The sequence below is a fragment of the Neolamprologus multifasciatus genome, chromosome 18 (assembly GCF_963576455.1).
Source record: "Neolamprologus multifasciatus chromosome 18, fNeoMul1.2, whole genome shotgun sequence".
NCBI classification, from domain to species: Eukaryota; Metazoa; Chordata; class Actinopteri; order Cichliformes; family Cichlidae; genus Neolamprologus; species Neolamprologus multifasciatus.
Window position 1 is genome coordinate 26738507 of NC_140456.1, and position 10113 is coordinate 26748619.

At 41.7% G+C, this 10113-nt stretch overlaps 1 protein-coding gene across 2 annotated transcripts; it reads left to right on the forward strand.

Moving 5' to 3' along the window:
* The first annotated feature begins 211 nt into the window (after nucleotides 1-211).
* On the forward strand, nucleotides 212-5995 carry ints15 (integrator complex subunit 15). Of its 2 annotated transcripts, none has more exons than XM_085140545.1 (8): nucleotides 212-345; nucleotides 905-1106; nucleotides 1221-1442; nucleotides 1785-1950; nucleotides 2061-2338; nucleotides 2448-2685; nucleotides 5144-5183; nucleotides 5564-5995. In XM_085140545.1, the coding sequence occupies exons 2-8, from the start codon at nucleotides 912-914 to the stop codon at nucleotides 5805-5807; spliced, it is 1383 nt and encodes a 460-aa protein (XP_084996671.1). In that variant the 5' UTR covers nucleotides 212-345; nucleotides 905-911; the 3' UTR covers nucleotides 5808-5995. The 2 variants fall into 2 exon arrangements, with proteins under 2 accessions (XP_084996671.1, XP_084996670.1); XM_085140544.1 differs by lacking the exon at nucleotides 212-345 and adding an exon at nucleotides 354-507.
* The last annotated feature ends 4118 nt before the right edge of the window (nucleotides 5996-10113 follow it).

Consider the following 10113-nt stretch of genomic DNA (forward strand, 5'->3'; position numbering starts at 1 on the left):
TATATATATATATATATATATATATATATATATATATACGTGTGTGTGTGTATTCTAATAGAATAGATCATCCTATTTTATTATGTGTCATTATGTGGGTGAAATATTTCTGGTTTTTGCTTGGTAAAATAATTTACACAAAAATAATTTAATTTAATTTAATTTAATTTAATGCGTTGTCAGTTTACATACACATGATTAAAGGCAATGATTGAACGTCAATGGCTGTCATTTTTGTGCCACACAGGCTTCCGTAGTAGCAGGAAGCAGTTCCGTCGTCTTTTGAGACCTTTCGTGGTCCTGTTTTCAGCTAATTTTTGAAAGGAAATAAGAGCTTTTGCTGAGGTAAGTGCTTAACTCCTGCTTTTTGAATACTGCCAGGTTAACTGTAACGCGTAAGCTCTGTAGCGAAGGAAACAGCTAGTGTTAGCTGCCAGCTAACACTAGCTGTAGCAGGATGGAGCAGACCATTGAGGAGACTCAGTGTGGAGCTGGTCCACTCCAAAAGTATTGACACTACAGACACGGCAAAAGTCATAGGCATAATTTAACTTGAAACCAGAGTTAAAAAAAAAAATCCCTGTCCACTGTTCCGTCATTTTGGATGATAAAACAAGCTAATGTTTTTGTTACATCTAATGTGCTTTGTTTGTTGTGTTGTTTTCTTTCTGTGGCACATGTCACAGTGTGTCAAGATTTAAACAAAAGTCTGCTACATCTTAACAGCCCACCATGCAGTGTTGTTTAAAGCCTGCAGAGCCACTGTTACTTCATGAATTAAAACTGTTTAATACTTTCACAGGTGGAAGAGATACAGCCTTGTTACCATGGACTTTTCATTAATACACTTCACTTCTGATCATCATATTTAACGTCTTTCACATTGTTTATGTGCCTCTGTCAGGTTACAGATGGGTGACATCCGTCAGTCATTGCTGCCTCGGGATGTGCTGAGTGCAGCCAAGGAGCTGCTGTACCACCTGGACATTTACATCTGTAACCTGGTGCAGTCTGGGAGGCAGCCTCCTCAGGTTGACTCAAAAACCCTGGAGCTGGTTGAGGAGTTCATTCTACATGCACCCAAAGATAGAAACACCCCAGCCAGGGTAAACTGGGACCCCAGAATGCTTAAGCACCAATGTATAATATGTAAACACACAAAAGAAATCAGTCAATAACTCAAGTGTGTTTTTTTTGTTTTGTTTTGTTTGTTCTTTCAGAGAATGAGTGCTCTTCAGGAGCTCCAGCTGTTGGAGATCATGTGCAGCTGTTTTCAGGAGCAGAGTCGTGATACTGTCCGTCAACTTATGTTTGCTGCCCTTTTTAATCTCCAAGGCAACCAGGCAGATGAAAGCCGCATGGCACTGCTGGGCAAATTGGTCTCCATGGCTATCGCTGTGGGCAGGGTTCCTATCCTGGAATGTGCTGCTACCTGGTTGCAGGTGAGGACTCAATCACACAGTCCTGTGTTGTTAGTAGTGAAATCATGAGGTCAGGGAGAAATGACAAAAAAACACAACCACAACAACTGTTCTTACACTATACTTTGATACCTGACAGCAGACGTTGTTGCATCTGGACGATGTATTGCTTCAGTGATGGTGCCATGTGTAATTTGACCAGTTTCACCAGCCCTTATCACAGTTGGAACTTTGATGCTTTAAGGTCTATATTTTTCTCCTGATACTGTCTGGACCTGATGTGTCAAGAAAGGACTGCATGTATGTGTCCCTGTACTTTGGCTGTACTAATCGTAGGCTTCTGATTATGTTTGTGCTGTGCAGAGAACCCATCGTGTGTACTGCGTACGCTTGGCGCAGGTGCTGGTAGATGATTACTGCAGTATGGTCCCTGGCTCAGTGCCCACCCTGCAGAATATCCACAGTGCAAGCCCGCGCTTCTGCTGCCAGTTCATCACTGCTGTCACCACTCTCTATGACTTCACTTCAGGTAAAAAAAAAAATGCATGTAAAAACATGGAAACTGTTTGAAAAAAGACTGACACGCCTGTGTTCGTTGGGGGAAGATCTGATATTTAACACTTTTGTGTGTGTTTTCAGAGGAGCTCACCCCCCCACTCGAACTCCTCCAGATGATAGTATCGTGGATCCAAGATGACCCTCATCTAGTCCTGATCACCTTTCTGAACTCGCCCATTTCCGGCAGCCAACCGATCACCTCGCTCGATGTCACACCGTTAGGGGGTTTGGTGCGCTGGTGCATAAAAGCACCGCTGGTCTATAGGAGAGACAAGAAGCAGGCGCTGACCAATGGAAGCTCTGAGAATGAGCCAGAAGTAGGGCCTCTCTTCTCTGCACTCCATTTAAGTGTTCTACAGGTTTGTGTTTGTGTTCAGATCCATTCAGTAAAACACACATTGTACACGTAAACCCTTGCAACGTCCACAGAGAAGGTCATTAGCCATCTCCTCCTTCTTCCTTATTTAGGTCTTAATGCTTTTGCCCAACATACTCAACGAGAAGGGGCTTTTTGGTCGCCTGGCGCTGCTTCAGATGGAGTCCTTGGCTGCTCTGACATCCGATCTTTCCCGACTTTTGGACCAGGCTGACAAACACACGCACACGTCCTCCGCTGATACACTTGCACTGTCCCAGCTGGCCCTCGACCGGCTGGCCCAAGCCCTGCAAGTGGCCATGGCCAGCGGAGCCCTGCTCTGCTCAAGAGGTAACAGTGTGGAAAAATGGTGTCGTGAGTGCCTGTACATTGTTGTGCCTGGGACTGGAAATTAATGTAATATTCAGCTATTCAAATCCAGCTCCATGTATGGCTTCTAAGTTCATTTTCTAAAAGAAACAAAATGACAACAAAAAAACACAGCTGTAGTTACAGTTAAGTCTGCCATTAACTCATCTGTATAGTATTCTAAGCAAGTATTCTAGAGTCAAATATGTGGCCACCTGTCTGACAGCTAAAGCTTGGTCCAAACTGGGTCATGTCATCATGCAGGGCTCTAGAGTGCGACCAATTTGGTCGCAAATGCGACCAAATTTTTCAGTGGTGCGACTAAAAATAAATATTTGGTCGCACCTGTGCAGACCACACACATTATGCCCCTATCGTGGACTAAACCAATCAGAGATAGTCAGGGGCGGGACCTCTCTGATTGGCCGTGGTCCAGTTGAAAGTGCAGGTGGAAGAGAGAGGTGAGTAGTTTGAATAAAGCGATATCAATTCATTAACGGATTCCACACAGAGAAGTAAACACAGAGCGGACCCGACGCATCAGAATCCGCTTTGTCTTTCTCGGCTTTCTCACCCGACGGCCCGTACACGGACACGCTGTCGGAGCTTAGCGATTCTGATGCGTCAGGTCCGCTCTGTGTTTACGTCTTTTTTGCGCTGATTCTGCTGCAGGTTTTGTCTCTCTCCAACCAAAATTCACCGAGCCAGCAGCAAAAGAAGCAGCAAACTACGCTTCATATTTGATCAATGTTGTTATGAATTCCCTCTGAGTTTTGCTGTTTTGCTTCCACCACAATAAAAATCACACTTCCTGCACAGCTCTCTCTCTCTGTGTACTTCAGGAACAGTTTCCCGTCTCAAATCTCTGTTTTCTGCATTATTCATTTGCTTATTACCCACCAGTCTATTGTTGTTTACAGCGCTGTCTTTTTCTTTTTTCACTTAAATGACCTCGGACAAGAAAGCCTAATTTCTGCTGTTCAATACTGAAGAAATTTAATTTAATTTAATTCTTAAAATTATGCAAAATTGCAGAATATTGCAGAATATTTTTAAGGTTATCTGCTATAAAAAGCCAGACCAGGAAAATCTCCTTCATGTTTTTCTGTTTTAGTCTCAGTTACTTTCACACAAAGGCATCTGCTGTGATGTTCACAATTCTGATGAAGTCTCACATGTGTCAGTACTGATAAATGATCAGAATTATATTTCTGACTGTCTGAGGCTAAATTGAATCAAATCAGGACTTTGAGAACCGGAATCGAATGGATTATAGAAATCGGTGATGATACCCAGCCCTAGTGAGCAGCCTAGGCCTGAGAGAAGTGGATGTAGCTGTGGGTATTAAGAAAAGATGAAAAGAACTATTGATAACTTTTTTGTTAAGTTAAGGCCTGATCCTTCTGAAATTCATAGCCAGTGCTCTGACACGGTGCCATCAATCTTTGAACGCTGAAAAAGCACAGTGTATCCAGGAAACACATTATATGCTGCAATAAATGCACTGCCCAAGTGTCCCCTCTCCCCACTGCCTTTCAGCAGCAGACAGCAGCAAACAGGTCGTCAGAGGAGGCCAAGATGATGATTAAGTTTAACATTTTGTACAATATTGACTAAGCACTTTAAGCACAAGTTTGTTAGTTAATAATTTAGAAATGAATATTGTCTGTATGGACTTCCCCCCCCAAAGAAAGTGCACATGTAAAACTGCGGTGTTAAGCGATGCGGTTGAAAAATTTGAGCGCGCCTAACTTTTGTGCCGGTACGCCTAACTTTTTAAAGTTAGGCGTACGCCTAACTTTAGGTAGGTACGCCTAACTTTTTAAAGTTAGGCGTACCGGTGTGCCCATGTCAAAAAGTTAGTCTAGAGCCCTGTCATGTCATGTGATAATGATCCCAAATAAAGCAGCAAATCTACAACAGAGTGACTGAAAAACCAAAAAAATTAGACTGTTACAACATCTCAGTCAGAGTCCAAATGTCAATCTGAGTGAAATGTTGTGAAGAAGAATGAGGCAAAATTCCTCCACAACAATGTGAGAAACTGTTGAAGTCATACAGAAAATTATTACTTTGAGTTATTGCTGCTGAATGTGTTTCCAAAAGCTGTTGGATCATGTCTTGTACTTAGTTTTTCACAGGACTGAGTAGAGTCCTGTGAAATCTTTCTTCTTCCTAGTAGATGGGTACATAAACTTGTCCCACGTGTTGCAATTACTGTTTTATTTTTTCTCTTATCTTTTAAGTTAAAGATCTAAAAAGATTGAGTGCATTAGTATTTAAAGGGAAACTGATTTTTAAAATGTCACCTTGAAAATTAAGGAACTTTAACAAATGTTATATATGAAGGAGCTTTTAGAAAAGAATTTAGTAGCTAGGTAACCAGTTGTACTTTGTCTTAGCACACTATGTCTTTTCAAACATAATGTTGTCTTCACAGAGGACCTGAGGGCCATCTGTTCCCGACTCCCCCACAACAAGTAAGATCCAAGAGTTTGTTGTTTAGTACATCATTTCCCTTCACAGTGTGATATTTGCACAGTGTTGTCGCCTACACTCTGCTTCAGCTTCAGGGTTTGTTTGTTTTTGGGCTTTTTTTAACAAAATTACATAAATGTACCATCTTATAACCAGCACCCTAGACTATATGGGAAGCTGGTTAAGGACTGAAGTTTAGGTGTTGAAGTGAAATCAAACAAACTTCCCCATTGGAAGAAATTTTACCGCTAAAGCCATTTTATTTACACAATGCAGTATCTGTGCCTTTAATTTGATTACAGATTTAATTCCTGTGATTTTGGTTTTGTTTTGGCTTTTGTGGACCTTCCGTTCTCATGTTTTTGTGTATTTGTGTTTCCAGTCTGCTCCAGTTGGTGCTGTCTGGTCCGGTGATGTACTACAACAACATCCACACATCTCCGCTGGCCTATAGTCCGCACGCCGCTCATTCACCCATCGCCCCGCACCCCACACTCCCTGCACTCCCCACACACCGTGCGCACACCCCGCACGCGCCACTTGCCCCACACCCTTCCTCTCACCCTCAGTACCCAGCTCAGCCCTTTATGACAGGGATGCCGTTCCCCTTCCGACCCAGCCACTGAGAGAAAAATCCCTCAAACCACCGGCAGATGTGCGTGTGGACATTTGGTAGTATGAAGTGAGTGTTTGTGTGCGTGGATTAATATGTGTGTTTGTGTAACTAGGGTTTATTGTCTGATGTTATTAGCACATTTGCTTCTGAGAAAGTCTGTGAGGCTTACATGTTTGTCCAATAAATATTTTTTTACTTCCATCATGGTGGTGTTCTTTTTACCAACTATTTGTGGTCACTGTTGTAATGTTTCCAGCAGGAAACGCTGAGCTTGTATTTCCAGGTGCACAGTTAGAAACTGAATCATCATTACAGGAATTAACCAAACCACCTGTTAAAACATGACGTGACATGTGCAAGTGCAGGCATAGAGGCAACTTGACTCAGAGTGTGGACAAATGAGTAAAGGTAGACTTCGGTGTGTCCCAAACTCTGTGCTTCATTACATAACTAGGAGACTAGTTTTTGGAGCCCTGCCCTGTGTGCATAAGTTCGCCCCTGTTGCGGGGCAGATAGCATATCATTGAACTGCAGCACCTCACCCTTTTCAGAGACCCCAGCTGCCCTCATGTAGGATGAGAATTGCATCATCTGCGATATTTTCTCTATAGCAGAAGCAATGGGTGCCTTTAACAGAGCAAAAGGTCAGGATAGGGTTGAATATTTTTGCTTCACTTCCTCATAACGTGCTTAGAAGGAAGTGAATAGTTTTGAATCTATTCATGCTATTTTGATCAGTATTGTTGCCATTGTTAGCCATTGTGCTTCCTTTTCTGTTCTTACTGGAATTGCGCTAACAGAGGTGCACGTAGATTTCCTTCATTCCGTCCTGGAACAGGTGCGACGAGACATTAAAGTCTTGAATCCGCTCCAACAGAGTGTCAACATGTGGCGGCAAAATGGTCCAGTTCACAAATGCATTTTGCTACAGCTTATGGCTGATTGTAGTATGTTCATGCATGTGCTGACTGTTCGCCCCCCCACACACACACATCTCATGGGCGGAGGCAGTGATAAGGATAATCTCTTCCTAGAAAATGATGCTTTACTGTTGGGCCTTCAAAGGTGACACACGGAGATAGTATTAAAGTTAAAAAGGCGGGATCGACGAGAAAGAGCGTGCGAGCTTTGTTTCTACAAATGATAATGAAACCGGCCGGGCGGACTCAGATTTTGCATTCTAGTGTGTGGTTTGGTAAAAATGTAAATTAGAGCAGAATGCGATATGTCGCATATCATTTCCAAGATATGTAATTTACTGAAAATTGTACAAAGGCATCGCCTCTCCTTTTAGCAACACTCTCTTCTTTGTCCTGATGAAATAAGAAAGGAATGTATGGCCAACATTAAATAGCTTTTCTATTTCCGATCATGCAACTATTTAACCTGATCAGATGTTAGATGTTCCAACATTTCATAGGTAACTGACTCTTCCAGCTTTTTTTTATGTGTTACTGCCATTAAATTCCAGTTTCAACATTTGATACGTTCTTGTTGTACTAATTAACATTAAAAAATTATGCTGCACCATGTTGCCACACATGCTGGCCATAGCTGGTTTCATCTGTGCTCTTACTGTAACAGATTTTTCCGTCGGGGTTTCAGAGGATATTTTGGTTTGTGTTGGTTCAGTTCACCCTTGCCAGACGTGTGACTGTATGGTTGGGCTGGACTGTGTGTTAACAGCTGCAGAAGCAAGGTTTCTGCAGGAACACCGCCTCAGTCACACAGATGCACCACCACCTACATTGGGGCTGATTCCCTCAGAACTGCAAGCTAACCATAAACTAGATGGTTGGACTTTCATTGTGGGTCAAACTAAAGTAATGCACATCAGTTATTAAGTGGTGAACATCTGCAGTGCCTGTGTTAAATGTTACACTAGGTTTTCAATCTTTAACTGTGAACTCCTAAAGTTCATTCATGCTTGAAACAGCATATCAGCAAAATAAATCATGGCACAAAACGACCTCTTCCCCTTCTTCACTTTGCTTTGCACACAGTGCAGGTGTTCAGTGGTTCTGCTTACACTTCCTCTCTTACAAATACAGCAACAAGTCTGGAAGTCACCGGCAGTTTCGGCACCTGTCGATCTGAAGGTATAAAGTAATAAAAATCAAACTGTCACTGGAGGACTCAAAGAATATAAACAAGTATCTTTCACCTAGTGTAACTGATTCTATTCTCTGAGTGAATGTGTACAATACATGGCATCAAAGCTGTCATTAACAGGTTTGTTCTGTCATATCCAACAACACAAGCGTCTCTGAATAAAGAGCTGTAAGTCGGGCTGTAGCTGCTGTGGGACCACCCTCATTTGCTTTTCTCAAAGACAAGGATCAATACTGCTGACTGTACATCCTGCAAAGCTTGATCTTATAATTCACTTTAAGCCAGAAACAAGCACAAAGAGGACACAAAGCAGTTATTTTCAGGGGATTTAACGGTGATATGGGAAACTCAGGATGATTCTTTCCCATATCGTTCTGAAAGCTTCCAAGAAGCTCCTGAGATGAAGGTTTCATTAGCAGCAGTGTGTAAGTTTGAAAAAACTTTTTCAGTTTGGAAAAAATACACCTAAAAAGGATATTATCTTCTCTCGTTCACTGTTCTGCTTACTGGCTAATTTATTAAGTCTGTATTAATGTGTGCACGGTGATGCATGTTAGAGGAGGAAAGTCCCTGCTACCTGCACATCCTAAATATTAGTGGCTTGTAGCATTTACCTGAATCACCTGCGTGCTAGCATTTCCTGAACAGCCCTTGGAAAAAAACATAATGTATGAGGCAAAACCTCGATTTTGCCACGGTGATGCACCAAAAAACAAACTCTTCATTCATTCATTCAAACTCTGAAATGAAATCAAACCTCTGCAGGTGAAACTGTCAGTGGATCATAAGATGCATTAAGATCTTCTTGGAGCCAATGATGTGTGAACAAACATGGGCATTGATCCATATCAGTGGATATCAAATTAGTTTACTGAACAAATGGCGGTAAGGAAATTTATTGTACACTTCACAAAAGTGCACTTTTATGATGGGGTAACATAATATTCAGAGGTGTTTCTGGGCCAATGAGCTGCAAACAGGCCAGCACAGCACCATTTTTATCTGTGACCTCAGTGAGAAGCACATTATTAAAGTCAAACATTCCTGACGGCTTCATCAAAATCGGAGTATTATGAGCTTCATAAGAAACACAGAACTGATCTCTCAGGTTGGATTTGGAGTGCATGAAAACAGGAGTGTATTTTATTCAGAGAAACAAATGTCAGCCTTGTGCAGTTACAGTAAAAGTCAGCAGAGTCTGCAGGATTCGTTCTCCGAGGAATGTCGTGTCTGCAAATATTTTCATGGCAGCCCAACGCCTAGTTGCTGAGATCTCTCTATTAAACCTATTCAGGAGTCTTATTTGGAAATATTCTCTAACTTAGAAAAGAGTCAAGGATCCATCAAATGTCATTAGTGTCAAAAAGAAACCTCATTTGCTTCTGTTTATTCAGAAGTCAACGTTTTCATGAGTAGAAAGGAAGGAAAGAGTTGCATGAGGTATTTCTTAATGATTTCAGAAAAGCGGTTGAGTCTTACAGCCTCTCTCCATGTGCACACTGTACACGTGTGCCTTAGTAAACGTTTCGTTTTTTAAATTTCAGACATCTTGTTTTTGTCTTGTCTTTTTTTCTGAGAAAACATTTCCTCCTCTCTTATTGCACAGTTGGACTATTGTTACAGACGCCACACATTATTACCCGATGCCTCACTTTGGATCAGTGTGCCAAGTAATGATTAAAAGAGACAACAAAGGCCGGCCTGAAAACAATTCTTACGACAACTTTACATTCTTGGCTTACACCAACATGGAACTACAACGACGTCTCGCTGTAATAAATGCTCTTGAACTTTCAGAACTCTAAATCCTTAAACGTGAAACTGTTTCCCATGCCCACTGTTTTGTATAGAGAGATATATATACACAGTAGTGTGCTTCTGAGTCCTAGCATTGAATGTTCTCAAACAAGTGGACTTCCAAAGCAGGTGTGACACAAAAATGTGGGGAAATGATGGTGTGGGAACATTATTAAAGCCGGCGCTCTCGTCACTCAATGACTGCTTTCTGCAAAATACATGTAAGCAGCCTGATGTTGGGCATAAACATGCAATTACTTAAGTCAACCCAAAAGAGCAATTACAGGGACAATTTCACAATCGCGCTAAGGCTGTTTTGGTTCAATAATCAATAATTAAAAGTGATGGCAAATAAACGAGATTGCAAAACCAGCCATCAAAAAAAGTTTACATGACCTGTTTACAAA

Excerpts from the sequence above, each read along its gene's own strand:
- ints15 (XM_085140544.1), top strand. The coding sequence starts at position 458 with ATGGAGCAGACCATTGAGGAGACTCAGTGTGGAGCTGGTCCACTCCAA. Across the intron at positions 508-904 it reads GGAGCTGGTCCACTCCAAAA|GTTACAGATGGGTGACATCC; the intron begins GTATTGACACTA and ends TGCCTCTGTCAG. Across the intron at positions 1,951-2,060 it reads TCTCTATGACTTCACTTCAG|AGGAGCTCACCCCCCCACTC; the intron begins GTAAAAAAAAAA and ends GTGTGTTTTCAG.